Below are 17,250 nucleotides of genomic sequence, written 5' to 3'. Positions count from 1 at the left end.
GCTGCTGACAGCGCTGCGCAAGAAGACCGAGAGGAGTGAAGCAGGTAGTCTGCTCGCTCAATTGACCAGCTGTACCATCTTCGGGAAAAGGATACTGTTGGAAAAGAAAATATTTAAGGCCTCTGATCAGGATACCTGGCTCTGGTAACACATGAGGCAGCAAAGGAAGGGTAGATCGCTGAACCGGAGGCCGCAAGGCGGAAACGAACCAGATTGCTATCTGACAGTCCGTTGTATTTTTAATGGATGACCCATCGGGCAGGGATACTGGTAGGTATACCACAGGAGATTATCCAAGAAATAGAATAGATGTGGCACTCACCCAGAATCTGCTGAAATTCAATGTCCTTTATTCAACTTAGCAACAATATGGACATGACGTGGAGAGGCGGCTGGTGTACGGAGGGGTGCGGGGAGTGAGGAGAGGACGACGGCCGTTTCGCGCTAGTGCGCTTCCACGGGTCCAGGTGCACAATTAAAAACGTCATTTCCTTTATAGGGGATTAGACAGTAATGCGTGAATAAATGTGATAACACAAATCTTAAAAATGTGCATCATACGACAAGGATAAGTACAATTCAAGATAGACAATAAGTTTCAGAGAATATAACTCTATAATTTTACATTTACAAAAATATCGCCATGTCCAATTTATCATTGAGTCCAATGGGCCCCTGTGCATTAGTCTCGATAATCCATCTAGCCTCCCGTTGGAGTAATATTTTATTGCCGTCACCGCCCTGGGCCGGGCATTTTACTAATTCTAGACCTGCAAAACATAATAGATTCGGGTTCGCATTGTGCGTATCACGCATGTGTTTAATGAGTCGGGGACAGCCTTTCCTGGTTAGTATTGAATTATAATGTTCCCTGAATCTTGTGACTAGCGGGCGAATAGTTTGACCAATGTAAAAGAATAAACATGGGCAGAAGATTATATAGACTACAAATTTACTTTTACATGTAATAAGAGGTCGGACTGTATGATTAACAGAACCTATATGAATAGTATTATCAAGTAATCTAAGATGACAAAAATTACAGTTCCCACATTTATGGTTTCCCTGGGGTTGAAATTTTTTTTTGCCAATTGTTTTCAGCAGGTAAGAGACAGTTTTGTACCAAAAGATCACCTACATTTTTTGTACGTTTATACGCAAATCTTGGATGATTTGCTGTTATTTCCGCTAACTCTCTATCATTCTGCAGCACATGTCAGTTCTTATTAATGGCCACATAGATTTCTTTATCTACTGGACTATGTGTAAAAGTAAATAAAAATTTTTGGTGGTCAGTCTCTTGTAGGTGGGACCGTTTGATTTTCTTACGATTTTTTAAAAGATCTTTTTGTGTAAGTTTCCCTACCCTATTTTCTGCGGCTGTCAAAATATTGGAAGGGTAATTTCTATTCAGAAAATTAGTTTTCAACTCTGAGATTTGCTCTTTAAATGTCACATCATTGTTATTAATTTTTCTATACCGCACCATTTGGCTGTAGGGTATGCTATTTCTTGTGTGAAATGGATGGGCACTATTGAAATGCAACAAATTATTTGTCGCAGTTGGTTTCTTATGCACTCTTGTATTGAGCCTACCATCCACAATCTCAATTTTTACATCTAGGAAATCCAACGTATTACCTCCAAAACAAGCAGTAAATTGCATATTCTCCTCATTAACAACATTAAGATGAGCGACAAAAGCATCAAACTCTTTTTTGGACCCATCCCAGATGATAAAAATATCGTCTGCAAATCTTAGATATGTTCGCATATATTTTAAAAAAGGATTTGCCTCAGATGTAATATCTTTTTCCTCAAAAGCAGCAAGGAATAAATTAGCAAAGACACATGCAACGGGCGTACCCATTGCAGTGCCTGTGCATTGCAAGAACCATTTATCAATAAATTTGAACGCATTGTGCGAGAGTACGAACTCCAGGCTCTCAGTGATAAATGCAATGAAGTCTTGATCTTTATCAGTATTTGTCAGAATTGTTCGTATTGCATCAATGCCCTTAGTTTGAGGTATCCTTGTATATAGGTTGACAACATCTATCGATACTAAGGCGAAACTTGGTTGCCAGTCCAATGATTGTAGAGCCAATAGAAAGTCACCTGAGTCTTTCACAAATGAAGGGATTTTTTGCAGCAGTGGTTTCAGTAGCCAATCCAGAAATTGGGACAGGGGCTCCGTTAGCGATCCGATTCCGGATATAATAGGACACCCTGGAGGATGAGTAGCATTCTTATGAATTTTTGGCAAACTATACCAATGTGGTATGTTAGGATATTCAGGAAGCAATTTTTCGGCTTTATTTTTCATTAAAGTGCCTCTAGTCACATATTTATTTAGTAATGTTCTCAGTTTCTCCTTGAATTTAGTAGTGGGATTGTGATCGAGGGGGACGTAAGTAGTCCTATCATTTAATTGAGACATAGCTTCATTGATATAATAATTTTTTCCAATATAACTAACTTGCCCCCCTTGTCCGCCTTTCTTATGACTACATCTTTCCACTGTTGCATTTCCCGTATTGCTTTTTCTTCGTTAATGGATAAATTCTTCTTAGGTTTACGGTATAGAATAGCCTCCACATCTTTTACTACCAAGTCTTGGAATAGGTCGATAGAATTGCCTGGGGAAACAGGTGGCATAAATGTAGACCGTATACCTCCTCTGAAAGGTTCCATAGTTGTGCTCTCAACGGCCTTTACGGCATAATCATCCGTTTCAGATGTTTGGTTACTGAGGTTGGCTAATAGCCACACATCCTCAATGTCACGCAGATCAGATGGAGGAAAAGCCATAAATCCCAAATTCCCTATAGATGCAGGGCTTTCTGTAGATGCCGTATTTGACGTTCTATCTGTATTATTATTTTTGGCAACTGAAAACATTTTTCTTAAATGTAGTTTTCTCGTGGCCTTAATCAGATCTATCTTAAATTCCGTAAGATTAAATTCATCAGGAACGCAAAAAATTCAGACCCAAGGATAGCACTTTAGTTTGCTCCGTAGTCAAGACTTTATTAGATAAATTAATAATTTTAAGTTGATTTTCATTATTTTTCACCTCCTCCGAGAAACCTGCTTGCGCTTCTTTTGTGCGTTTATTTTTTCGACCCCCTCGTCGAGTCTTTTTTCTAAAGGGATGTCGGATCTTGAAGGGGTAGTTGTAGAAAATTCATTCCCTGCCTGTTCCTCTATTCCGCTGGAGTCTGAGTCGGTTATCCATCCGTCTTTTGCGTTTATTTGATTTTCTAGAATAATGGTTCCTTTGGAAATTTTTCCTTTTATTCTTATTCCAGGAGAAAAAAATGATTTTGCCACAGGACAGGTTATCTCTTGAGAATTTTTCTTTTTTCACACAGGAGATTCTACCCGGTTAATCTGCCAAAAGGCAGAATGCGAGGCTGCATCCAGGTCAGGAAAAAAGCAGTCTCTTGCTAGCGCCGCTCTTTTTGACGGTGCATAGTTGAAATGATGAACCCTTGATCCATTATCCTCTTATTTAGGTGGCTTATAGCCATACTGCCATTTTTTTTTCATATTTTTTTTCTTGTTTAGGCATTTTTGGATCACTTGATTATTCATAGGATTTTGTGTTGTATTTCCTTATGCAGACAGTATATTCTGTCATATGTATCTCCACTGATTGATATTAGTTTTTGTTAGGTTTTTATCTTTGTTAATAAAATATTATTGTTTTTATTGGCACAAAGCTTCCTTTGTTTTTTTTTCTTTTGATGTAATATGTATTTATGGAAGTGCCTCTTATTTAGGCCTTATATTAGCGTGAACTCTTAGGCTACGTTCACACGATCCGTTTTTCACTGCGGATTTTTCCGGTCCTTTTTCGGGGAAATCCGCAGTGGAAAACGGCGGTGCTTCTCTCGGCGGATTTGTGTCCTTTTTCTTCTGCGGATTCCACTGCGGGTTTCCAACTGCAGTTTCCTATTGGTGCTGTTGGAAACCCGCAGCGGAATCCGCTGAAAGAATTGACATGGTACTTCTTTTTTCCGTTGGCAAATCCGCGCGGATTTTCCAGCGAAAAAAAGGATCGTCGGCACAGCGGGTTTTGTTTTCCATAGGGTAACATTGTACTGTACCCTGCATGGAAAACGGCTGCGGATCCGTAGCTGCAATTCCGCTACGGATCCGCAGCAAAAAACGGATCGTGTGAACGTAGCCTTAACAGGGGAGTGGAGAGGGATCCTCAGCCTTCTACTATAAATAGTGGTGATGCAAGGGGGGATGCCAAAAAAGGGTGCCTCTGTACATCCACAGAGTTCAGGTTCCAGGGTGGACAGGGTTGGTTGTCTGGCGTTAGGCCTGGATGCAGAAGAGGATACATGGAGGCGACACTCCATGTGCTCGTCTGTTGACAGTGTGAGGAGATCGGTGCCCTTTAAGGGACGCGTCGCTTCTAATAAATAGCCCAGGTATGGTATCCTACATTGCAGGAGAGGATACAGGGGGCGCAACTTCATGATCTTGAATGTTGGTGGTGAGGGGAGATCGGTGCCCTGTAAGGGACCCGTCACCTCTAAAAATCAGCCCAGGCATGGCATCCTATTATTATTATTTATTGTTATAGCGCCATTTATTCCATGGCGCTTTACATGTAAGGAGGGGTATACATAATAAAAACAAATACAATAATCTTAAACAATACAAGTCATAACTGGTACAAGGGATGGGTGAGAATACAGCAGGCGAGGATAGAGCTGGTCATGCAGCGGTTTGGTTGATCGGTGGTTACTGCAGGTTGTAGGCTTGTCGGAAGAGGTTGGTCTTCAGGCTCCTTTTGAAGGTTTCGATGGTAGGCGAGAGTCTGATGTGTTGTGGTAGAGGGTTCCAGAGTAGGGGTGATACGCGAGAGAAATCTTGTATACGATTGTGGGAAGAGGAGATAAGAGGGGAGTAGAGAAGGAGATCTTGTGAGGATCGGAGTTTGCGTGTAGGTAAGTACCGGGAGACTATGTAGAGCATCACTTATCCGGACACCCCGATGCGGGTGACTGACAAATGTTCTATGAGAGAATTTAGTCCTTGAAGAACAGCGTGATCCAGAGCAGAGCCGCAGTCCTCGTCAACCTACGGAGTGCGGGAGACGGGTTCAATAAGTAAATCTTGTTCACTAGAGCGAGGAGCGGTGGTCGCGGATGCCAAGACACATGATAGCTTAGTAGACGTACTACATGTTCATTTTCTAGATGCCTGCAGGTATCTGGAATGCATGTGGCCCCTGCTAGCCGACAGCCCCCTGGTAGGAGAGGATCCATCTACCTCAGTGATTCCAATGGCTTTGGAGAGCCCATCGACAGTGACGATACCTGCTTAGAGGGACTAAGTACCCTGGACTCTGACAGTGGGGGGCTCCTGAGCGTACTAGTGTTCGCCGGCTTGCAGAGTGGCGAGTTCTGCGCTTTGGGATAAAAGCAGGCTGGCAGGATCTACATGTGGTTTAATAGAAGAGACTGAAAAAGGCTTGTTAGAGTTGTTTTAAGGCTTTGCTGAGATTTGAACTTAAAGCTCTCCGTTTATAAGCCTGCACACTAAGTCCTAAAGTACGCTTTCTTGAGCCCTTTTACAGGGCTACGTACAGAAAATGGTAGAAGGGGATACCGCTGAGGGAAGTGCGTCCCTTACCCTGAGAGTCCTCAGTGGTTGATACCTTTTAATGGCTAACTGAAAAGATGGTAACAAATTGCAAGCTTTCGAGACTACATTCGTCTCTTCATCAGGCAAAGACTAAAACAAATTCTGAAGAATCACATATTTATGAACAACATAGTGCATAAATAGTGCTTTTTTTTCCCTATACTATGTTGTGCATAAATATGTGATTCTTCAGAATTTGTTTTAGTCTTTGCCTGATGAAGAGACGTATGTAGTCTCGAAAGCTTGCAATTTGTTACCATCTTTTCAGTTAGCCATTAAAAGGTATCAACCACTGAGGACTCTCAATTCTAAATATTTTTCTATCTACTGGCTAACACGGTACCAAGATATATTTCTTTCCTGTCCCTTACCCTGAGAAGATATGTCCCCGATCCGTGGCCAAAGCTGAATTGGTTCCTGTTTCAGATTAGCACTGGTCTCAGTGTTCAAATACAGGATCCATTTCCGGAGGAAATGAGGGGGGTAGAAAGATGGCCCCGAGAACACAACAGGCGCCTCTCGTTTTGCAAGAGAAGCGCCAAAATCTTGGGAGGGGCCGCCGCAACACGCCATAGCGTGGGCGGCACCTCCGGGTTGCGGCCTAACCGGCCGCAAGCCGGGGACTAAATTTTTCGGCGCCTGCCAGAACCGTTACCGGCTTGGGGCCTAGCGCAGGCGATAAGCCGAGGCTAAATTTTTTGGTGCCGCCGAAACAGAGATACCAGCTTGCGGCCTTAAGGTACCGTCACATTAAGCAACGCTGCAGCGATATCGACAACGATGCTGATCGCTGCAGTGTCGCTGTGTGGTCGCTGGAGAGCTGTCACACAGACAGCTCTCCAGCGACCAACGATGCCGAGGTCCCCGGGTAACCAGGGTAAACATCGGGTTACTAAGCGCAGGGCCGCGCTTAGTAACCCGATGTTTACCCTGGTTACCATTGTAAATGTAAAAAAAACCAGTACATACTCACCTTCTGATGTCCGTCAGGTCCCTGGCCGTCTGCTTCCCGCACTGACTGTGAGCGCCGGCCGGCCGTAAAGTAAAAGCAGAGCACAGCGGTGACGTCACCGCTGTGCTGTGCTTTACGGCCGGCAGTCACAGTCAGTGCGGGAAGCAGACGGCCAGGGACCTGACGGACATCAGAAGGTGAGTATGTACTGTTTTTTTTTTACATTTACAATGGTAACCAGGGTAAACATCGGGTTACTAAGCGCAGGGCCGCGCTTAGTGACCCGATATTTACCCTGGTTACCATTGTAAAACATTGCTGGCATCGTTGCTTTTGCTGTCAAACACGACGATACACGCCGATCTGACGACCAAATAAAGTTCTGGACTTTCAGCAACGACCAGCGATATCACAGCAGGATCCAGATCACTGCTGCGTGTCAAACACAACGATATCGCTATCCAGGACGCTGCAACGTCATGGATCGCTATCGTTGCAAAGTCGTTTAGTGTGAAGGTACCTTTAGCGCAGGCCGCGAGCTAAATTTCTCAGCGTGCGACCCTAGTTCCCCTGCCGGAACCGGCTTGCGGCCTACCGCAGGCCGGGGACTACATTTTTGGGGGCAACAAGGGGTTATCGGCTTGCGGCCTAGCGCGGGCCGAAGCCGGGAACTAAATTAGAAGCACCCGACCGAAAAAGAGGGCAGCGGGGAAAGAATGCTGGCCGGAAAGTCCATAGGACCGCGCAGCAGGAGCCCTGCCCCCCCAGGATCCCAAACTTACCTCCAGAGCAGAGGGAAGGCAGAGCCAGCACTCTGCTTGCAGGTGAGGGTTGTAGACGGTGCAGGAACCCTCCATCCACCATCCCCTTTTAAAGGGGAGGAGAGGGACAGTCCAGCTCCTTGCAGCACCGCTGTTCAATCAGTGGTGGTGCAGCAGGAGCAGCACGGACGCCATAGGGGCCTCTGTGTATCCTAAGGGTTCACTCCCCTAGGATATCACAGGGCTGCGTCCGGCTGTAGCCTGGCTCAGAAGGGGGTACATGGAAGTGACACTCCGTGTGTCCCTCTGTTGCTGGTGCGGGGAGATCGGCACCCTGAAAGGAACCGTCGCCCCTAAGATAGCTCAGGCAATGGCATCCCACGTCACAGGAGAGGGTACGGGGAGGCGACACGCACAGTGCTCGCCTGTTGATGTTTGGGGGAGATAGGCCCCTTGAAAGGGTCCGTCGCCACAGTCTTCCTCTTGCGCAAAAGGGTTTAAAAAAGTTTAAAAATAAGAATAAAATAAAAAAGTATGGTCTGAATAACAGACCTCAGTGTGCTCCTACGGACACTAAGCAAGAACTGGTTAGCTGAGAGCCAGCAGGAGGGTGTAACTGCAGGGGAGGAGCGAACTTTCTTTGTATCACTTAGTGTCAGCCTCCTAGTGGCAGCAGCATACACCCACGGTCTGTGTCACCCAATGAGGCCAAGGAGGAAAAAAACCTTCACTGATTTGCAAAGTGGCAAAAAGCGCTCCTATAAGTTCACCTCGTGATTATTTCCTAACTCAAAAAGTAGTGTATGGTAACAAAACAAATTCGGGATCTTTGACGAGACAAAAAAAGCATCACAAAGGGTGTAAAACAAGCTTAAAAGTCAAATTAAGGTAATTTCCAATTGGCACATGATCAATTAATGTTCTTGATATTCTCTTTGTGTTACGATTTTTACTTTTGCATTAATAAATTCTATAATCAATATTTTTTAATAAATTGGAATGCCAAGTTTTGACCTATATTTTTTTTAATTACTTTTTCCTACAGCCACTAAGTGCTGCCATTTTTATTTGCTAGAGTTTAAGTGTCTGTGCACAACAAAAATACAGTAGCTCCAACCCATAGACTGTGTAAGATGTCCGACCGCATGTCTTGTACAGCGGCTGCCGCTCACCTGACCAATTCACAGCTGTTGGGGGAGGCAGGTATAATTTATTTTGTAGTCCCGAGCTGTGCTCTCAGATACAATCTTCCCGCCATTGCTCAGTGGCGAGCGGTGAGAGGAGGTTCAGGCAGAGGCGATGAGTGAGTATAGTAATGCTAAGCCACTGAGCTGTTGTCACTGCTGTAAAAATTCACCAAGGCAGTACTGCGACAAACTTATTCCAACAGTAAGAAAAGCTTGGTTGTCTGGGATCAGTAGTACAATGTCGGGCTGCCTGACCTGTGCTCGCAGCCGCAGTCACCAAAGTGTTCAGAGAACAGCTGAGAAATCAGCACATGTAATATATCATCATGTGCAATACAGTCCACTGAGCAGTGTTAAAAAGTAGAAGATATAAAATTGCACTCCTTTTAATAAAATCAATAAAGTTTAAAAAAAATATCAAAAACTTTAAAAATTAGCATTTTTTATAGCATTAAAGGGAACCTGTCACCCCCAAAATCGAAGATGAGCTAAGCCCACCGGCATCAGGGGCTTATCTACAGCATTCTGTAATGCTGTAGATAAGCCCCCGATGTATCCTGAAAGATGAGAAAAAGAGGTTAGATTATACTCGCATGGGGGGGCGTCGCGGTCCGATCCAGGGCCTCCCATCTTCTTACGATGACCTCTTCTTGGCTTCACGCTGCGGCTCTGGCGCCGGCGCACTTTGTTTGTCCTGTTGAGGGCAGATCAAAGTACTGCAGTGCGCAGGCGCCGGGCCTCTCTGACCTTTGGCGCCTGCGCACTGCAGTACTTTGCTCTGCCTTCAACAGGGCAAAGTACGCCTGCGCCGGAGCATGAAGACAAGAAGAGGACGTCATCCTATGAAGATGGGGGGCGCCGGACCGCGACGCATATCTGACCGGACCGCCCCATGGTGCATTCCAGAATGCTGTAGATAAGCCCCTGATGCCGGTGGGCTTAAGCTCACCTTCGATTTTGGGGGTGACAGGTTCCCTTTAATATATAAATAAATAGTAATACTTTACATTTTTTCAATTGTTGAAGGTTTTTTTTTTTGTTTTTGTTTTTTAGGACATTCTCTTTAAAAGACATAATGTGGTAATTTATTTTTAATTGCCTAATACATGACCATTTAGTGTTTTTGATCTACTCTTGTGGTAGAGGTATTCGTGACAGAATAGTCATTAGCAATTAAACACGCTTCTCAGGGAGGTTTTTTATACACTGCAAATTTTTCTGTAACTAGAGCAGATATATAAGGCCCATATATTAGGGAAACCCAGCTGCATTGGAGGCAATAATGATAGCACCACGCAGCTTTTTTTTGCTCCTTACATTGTTACTAACATGCAGCATATACCTTCCCTTCTGGGTTTATGGAGCATTTAATAGGTCTGAAGAACAAGGCCATTCAGAATATATCAGCAGTGAAGGGGTTAATAAAGGCCATACTTACATTAACAACAAGTGCACATAATTGGAATTGCTCCGGCGTGATTATTTCATGGTAACAAGGCTCTTGTGCCAACTTCATAATGGCGCCACCGGCCGCTAATCTCAGTCGTGACATATCGGATTTACTGAAACAATGACGGTCAATATCAATGTTTGGTCATAGACATCAATACAAAGCCTATAAGGTGCTACATGCTGGGTCAATGTAGGCCTCTGACCATTACTCGTGCTTTTCGACTGACCTTATTTTTTTGTGTTCTGTCAGGTCCCCTTCGCTGACTAACATGGCAGAGAGCAATCGTAAAGTGGAGTTTGCAGACTTTGACTGATTATTCTTCATACCCAGCAACCAACGCACTAGTAGCTTTATTGCTTGCACCTAAAAAGAAAAAGTAAAACTGACAATTTTGTAAGCTTCATACCTGGGTGCAGTATTATAGGCCTGCTCATAAAAGAACGGAGCAGAAATCCAGGCAGCTGTACGTGACAGATTCTAGGAGGGAAAATACCCCTAGGAACTCAGTTGGTGAGAGATGTGCAGGAACATCCGGTCACCTGGATGTAGTAGTTTGGGTGATTTGTGGACACAACAGACAGCTTGGTCTTGCAGCCATAGAGGTTTTTCTAAAATCTGAAAAACTTTGATAAGAAGCTTGAACAATAGTCCAAAGAAGGTTGTGACCGATCCTCCTCATGGAGGCACTTCTCTGTTTAGTATACAGCTAATGCAGGGATGGACAATTCTGGAGACTTCAAATGACAGCAAGATCACTCCAGGAGTCCAGTCCAGGAACGAGATCATCCATGGACGTCAATAGGAAGCAAATAAATGGTTTCAAGGGGTTGTCCAGTCTAAAATGAGAAGTCTGCAGTCACACTGTAACCGCAGACTTCTGAATACCCCCAGCACTCTGAGGATTTGCTGGTTTCTGAGCAGGGAAAGGTGGTGATATATGCGATATGCATACTCCCAGCAGAAGTCCTTTAGTGGGCGCTGCCACGCTCCATACAAGCGATGGTGGATCTGCTCCTCAGTGCTCCTTCTCCCTCCTGGGACATGGGATTAGCCTGCTCCTGGCTTCTAGTGATCGCCAACACCATAACTATCTCCTTTCATGCTGTCCAAAATCAGGGGTCATGGCCAGCCCCTTCCAAGCTGAAGTCCTTCTATCCAAGCTCTGCTTGCTCCCCCTCTTCCCTCGGGATCCATGAATACTAATTTCACTAAATACAGGGTGCAATCCACTGCTGTACAAGCCATGACCCGCGTCAGGCAGGGAGCAGAGCGCTGATGTCAGGATAAGCTGTGGCAGTGCATTATGTGCTGAGGTGCCGATGAGCGCTCCAATCATGGTCCATTCATGTAATGAATCAGTAAAAAGACAGATGAAGCTCAGAAGTACACAGTCTGTCTTCAGAGTAATCTGTTCTACACGGATTGCCCCAGGCTTTAATGACAGATACTGTTCCGCAAAACGGATGAGAATAGGATATGCTCCGGGTCTCATGGACCGGACACACGGATCTGTTTTAAAAACTCTGTGTAAGGATCAATGGTCAATGTTTTGTCGGAGAAAAAAAAATAAAATAATACAGACCGCCCACAGGATGTGTCATACGATTGTGTAGATTAAAAGGAAAAAAGCAAAATAATACAAAAATATTTAAAAAACAGAAGAACTGCAAAAGCAGGAGTGTGTCTGCTATTGATACCAGGGATTTATCTCAGCGCCTGAAAGGTGGTAGTATAGTTTGGTAGGAATAACCAAGACTTTTTCTTACTTCGTATCACCTCCTGGAGACAACGGTTATACCAAAAGATTATCAGCGTCTCCCAAACATGCAGACAAGACTGTGCATATGGTTACTACTTCTATGCCTATTACTAACATTTTTTTTATATAGAAACAAAAATATTCAAGTATGAGCATGATTTTTGCTTTATTAAAACAGTTGTCTAAAGTTCAGACATTAAAGTTATTAATTTCTTAGTGTGTCTAGACAAAAACACCAAAGATATACTACTAAATGGATATACTGAAACACCACAGACGTAATTCACATATAGAAACAAACACAAATGACGAGTGTCAATGAATAGCAGAAATATTTCAGCTCCTGAATCATGCCACCATCCTGGTGCAGCTTCAACTAATCCAAAAAAATCTAAGTTTGGCTTGTGAGGATGGATAAAAATCTTCAATGTTTTATTCCAATATCATTAAAAATAGAGGAGCAAACTAAAAGCACCTATTTCACTGTGAGACGGGGTCTTCTGGCTTGCATTGATTTTATTATAAAGCACTAAGGATTTCATCAACAGGCAAACACATTACAAATAACAAGGACACAATAAAATATATTGTGTAACATCATGCAGCAAGATAAAGAAGCTACATAAAAAAACAAACAAACAAGTGCATGTGTGTGCACAGGGTCTTGCAATAAAGACCTTTCTGCAAAACAACTCGAACCACATTACTTATGCAAGTTGATGACAAACCTAACCATTAGAAACGTTTACATACAATGTAATGTTACTTGAGTTACTGGATATTTCCATTCTCTTATACTTTCTGATACTGGTGTATATTACATAACTATAGATTTATCCTACACATAGATGTCAAAGCAAATTATAAAAGCGCTTCCAAAAAATAGAAAACTAAGGTCTATTAAAAAAAATGACCACAAACCCTCAAAATATAAGTAGCCTTACTTTAGCAAGAACTTCTGGAGAAACTTCTTCATCAAGTGACCACAGTTTGCCATTCTTATCACCATTGGTCTGTAGATAAAAAATATTTTTTAGCTAATTTCTCCACTTATATTTTAAATAAATCAATAATATAACAATGGTTGACTGGAGAGGTCTTACCCGATCATTCATTAGCAGATCTTTCACAATGAAGTTTGCCACAACTGATTTCATTGGTGAAGCAAACTGATCAGGTGCCAACATGGAGATGTGACCCAGCGATACTAGAGGCGTTACTAACTGTTCTGGTACATCCGCATTGAGACTTCGACTGAGGGGCTACAACAACAAGAACAGAGTACAAGTTTTATCATTGCAGCGAACAAGAGAAAATATTGTCAGAAATAGAGTTGAGCGAATTTTTGAAAAATTCGGTTCGGACTACGATCGGCAGCGAATATTAAATTTGCAAATATTGGCCGAACGTCATTGGAGTCAATGGGAGTAGAAATGACCAAATATGTTTGGACCCGATCTTCAAACAAATTCGGCATGAATAGGGTACTAATATGGCACTAATATGGCAAATTCAGAGTCGGTGATCATTTCCAAACAAATTCGCTCATCTCTAGACATAAAGAACTTCAAATTATTGGGTTGGGTTATAGCAACATTATGCTGCAAACTCTATCTTGTCATCTTCAATGGTATGTGATGCTACTTATATATAAGTTATAGTTACATTTTTCACCCTAGCAGAGCCTTCAGGTTTAAACACCTCAAAAAGTTTCAAATGAAGGTAAACATTTGACAAGATACTGGGAGTCATGTGCAATTTTATATTTTCACCTTTAATACTGCATAAAAAAAAAAAAAAAACACAACAAAAATTAAATGTGACAGGAACCAGATATCTTGTCTCATTGGTAAATGGGGTGATAACATGAAGACAAGCTCCAGTTTGAGATCAGTGGAGGCTGCATAAATATAGATGACGGTAATAGGCTGTGATTCCTTCTGATTCAAAACTTGATGCTGTGCTTTGACTTTGAACCTCATGAAATGCCCCCAAACATTGCCCAAAGAATAATAAACGTGTTGAAAATTTTAGAGAATCACTCCCAAGAAAGGTTTTATTTGATAAACATGTCTAAACAGGTGTGTTGTGTAATGCAACAGAATATTTACCGATTGCAGTCTTCCCCGGTTTTCCAGCATCGCTCCTCTCATTGCTCAAGTGACTAAAGTTACAACTCGCTGGATCACAAAGGGTTCAAAAGAGAACTGGAAGTCGTTTTTACAATCTAACCCTCTGTAGCTTCATGGTGTTGCTCCATAGACTTACATTGTAAAAGTGACAGCGTTCACACACAAATCCCGGTGTGATCCAGTAAGTCGGAATGTAAGTCACATGAGCAACAAGAGGATCGGTGCAGCACTGAAACCTGGGGAAGACTGTGGTCGGCGAGTATTTTATTTCACTGACATTACCCAACATATTTAGGTAGGTTTAGGAAATTAAACAATTTTTGGGAATGCTTCCTTAATATGATGCCTTTATACTTTTTGACAGAGAAAGTGTTAATTTGACTATAGTACTAAGTACACTTTCGATTCAAATCTGAGAGCTTTGAACATGCAGAATATCAAATATTTCCTTTAACAAAAAAAAACAACATTTTTTGCACAGCTTTACTTGTAATTAACCATTTTGAACATAAAAATAAATTACCTCAAAGATCTGAGCCAGTTGCACTTCTTTGTTGGAGAATATAGAATGGATGCAGTGTACAGCCTGCTTTGCTTGATGAGGCGTTCCCCTCTTTGCCTTCTGATGCAAAATTGGAATAAGCGTCCTATTAAACCACAAATTTAGCAAATTAATATTGCAGTTTGAACGTAAGAAACCCCAAAATGTAAGATTGAAAAATCGCGTGAGACAGTCTTAAGACAAGTGTTCTACAAATCAGTAAGCTCTACACTGCATGTGGACCTAACACTATTGTGCAAACCCGCACATTGAGTGAGCAGTCCCAGAATGGTGATTTCACTATATATAAATTGTGAAATGTGCAAAGGTGGAACCATAGTGCCCCCAATAGGGCTCAACTTTATAGGAAAAGTTGGGCCTGAGCTATCAGATTGTGGGATTCCGCATGCATCCGTTCTGCACACACTTATCTTTTCTAAATATCTCCTTTTCTCGTTTCCTTCACTGGGGACACAGGAACCATTGGAAGTCTTAAAGCAGTTCTACTGGGTGGGAAATTAACTGTATATCGCAAATAGAAAAACAGGCCACAAGACAGCAGGCAGAACCACAGCTGGCTGTGAGCCTACACTGGATCGTCTGATAGTCTACTTCGCCTGTGCAGAAGTGACGGCTAAATAGTTCAGAGATCCAGTGCTTGCACAGCAGGAGAGATTCTGTTGGCACCAACAGCATGGGGCTGTGTACTGGGGGAAGACTCTTCAAAACACCAGAAGAGGATCTAGGCTATGCTCGATCTGAAAATGAGATACGAGAACCCATGGGTTTAGCAGGCATGGTCAAGATGGGACAAGAGAGAAAATCACCAAGGTAGGGGAAAACTAAGACTCCCCCGGAAAGTAGAAGGGCCCTGGCATCAGCCATGAACCAGTCACATGCTGCAAAAAAGCTTAAGTTTTGGAAAAAAGTGGGCAGATTTAAGCTTTTATATTTAAATAAATATATTTTTATATATCTTTGCACTTTTAGTTAGTTTCCTTAGGTGACATGAACTATGATCGCCAATACAGTACACTGGAATACTATAGCATACCATATTGCTGAAGTGCATTGTAAAGTTTGTGGTCCTCGGCTGGACTTAATAGGAATTCGACCATGGCAGACACTCAGGCCTTCAGAAGGCACTGGCTGCCATTACAGCTCATGATCAAATAGCTTGAGGGGGAGGACTGGGATTGGGGGGCGGTAGGTGTAAATAGGCTCAAACCTCATAACGGTCATTTTAAATACTTCTTCACTGCAGATAATTGTGGCATTTAAGAAGTTACACTGATGCGATCTGAGCTAGGTTATGGTCACATTAGCTGCTCTTGGGTATCCGCTACATAATGAAGCCAGCACTTGTATGGGGTTGTATGGAGAGGGCTCCTGAGCTTGCTGTATATAAAGACATGGGGTTTATATATTCCCCTCAGGGTTTATACACACACCGATGGCCTTTGCATCCCCTAATGAAGCAATAAGAGAAATATAAAATTATATTTCATTATGTAAAATTACTTACGATCGAATCTGTGGCAAATCGGTTTCTATTTTATGCCCTGTGTTGCGAAATATCTGGATGGCTGCCTCGGCTACTTTGTCATCATCCATACGAAGGCACTGTAGGAAAGACTCGTATGTCTCTGCTGAGTGGAAAGCAGTTGGATGTGTAAAGGACAGTACCTATAAGTAACCACACAAGTCCATTAATTTAGTTCATGTTTACAATTGGCCTAATATTACCTCTAGGAGTAGCATCAGTGGCTAATCCATTACTAGAGACACATGCATAACTCCACACACAAAAAAAAAAAAAAATCATGTTATCATTGCCCACCTATTGCATTCTACCACAACTAGCGACACACACACACACACACACACACACACACACACACACACACACACACACACACAGCAACTGCAAAAGGGCGAGCGTCACATGCAGTGGTCAAATACAACACTTCCATATATTCACATACTGGAGTTAAAAAAAAAAAAAAATACCTTAAGCAGTTCTAGTCCTGCTCGAATTGCAGAATCAGGACTCACACCTTCCTCTTCATCATCTACAGTACCTTCAATGGATTTGTTCATCAACTTTACTAATGCACTGGAAAATAAAATGAGTTGCAAATCTTTAAATAGAGGTTTTTGCTCCATTTAAGAAGGTTCTGATGATTTATCGGTCTCGCTAAAACTGGACTACTAGGTGCTGCAGAAGCAATACAAACTTATCTGCTAAATTACTGAGCTGATCTAAATGGTAATCCAAAGGTACGTCAAACAAACAAGTTATAAATACCTGATCGCTTCTGAATCTATATGCACAGGAGCTATTCTTTCCAGGAGAAATTTTACCATTTCCAAGAATGGATTAGTTGGTTGCTTAGGGTTAGCTAGTTTTCTGGCAATTTCTCGCTTTAACAAAAAAAATAAATAAAAAAAGAATTAGATTAGCCACTAAAATAACTTATTCAGTTTTAATGTGTTTACAAAACTTTAGAAAAAAGCACTGGATTCTTATCAGGCCAGAAGAAGGCCAATATCATAGGATACTGTTGTGATTTATGTTATTATACCCAAAAACAGAAGTGAACGTGCCCACATCACTGGCATCTGAAAGCAGCCTTTAGGCCACTTTCAGATGAACATGTTGCGGTGGGTCCTGAACTACATCCATATGGTTAAAACTGAAGCCGGACATTAACTTTTTCAATACGAGCACCAAAACAACCCCCCCATTATGTTCAACAGAAACTGTACTTTTGTGAGTTATGTACTATAAGCATTTA

At 42.4% G+C, this 17,250-nt stretch overlaps 1 protein-coding gene across 7 annotated transcripts in view; it reads right to left on the bottom strand.

Annotated features, from left to right (window-relative positions):
- PDS5A (PDS5 cohesin associated factor A) overlaps nt 1–17,250 on the bottom strand; it is a 151,224-nt gene that overhangs the window by 38,223 nt on the left and 95,751 nt on the right. For all 7 annotated transcript variants that reach the window (XR_013220068.1, XR_013220071.1, XR_013220070.1 and 4 more), the window contains exons 17-24: nt 16,761–16,876; nt 16,463–16,568; nt 15,978–16,138; nt 14,435–14,558; nt 12,883–13,041; nt 12,724–12,792; nt 10,247–10,383; nt 10,006–10,129 (exon numbers count right to left, since the gene is read on the bottom strand). Coding sequence is in view for 4 of the 7 variants with exons in the window: in XM_077279896.1 (XP_077136011.1) it covers nt 10,006–10,129; nt 10,247–10,383; nt 12,724–12,792; nt 12,883–13,041; nt 14,435–14,558; nt 15,978–16,138; nt 16,463–16,568; nt 16,761–16,876 (996 nt within the window). In the remaining 3 variants the exon portion in view is untranslated. The remainder of the gene's footprint in view (nt 1–10,005; nt 10,130–10,246; nt 10,384–12,723; nt 12,793–12,882; nt 13,042–14,434; nt 14,559–15,977; nt 16,139–16,462; nt 16,569–16,760; nt 16,877–17,250) is intronic.

This window comes from Ranitomeya variabilis, chromosome 1 (genome assembly GCF_051348905.1).
Source record: "Ranitomeya variabilis isolate aRanVar5 chromosome 1, aRanVar5.hap1, whole genome shotgun sequence".
Classification (NCBI taxonomy): Eukaryota; Metazoa; Chordata; class Amphibia; order Anura; family Dendrobatidae; genus Ranitomeya; species Ranitomeya variabilis.
Note: the sequence above shows the minus strand (reverse complement) of the source record. Positions and strands in the feature narration are given on the sequence as shown.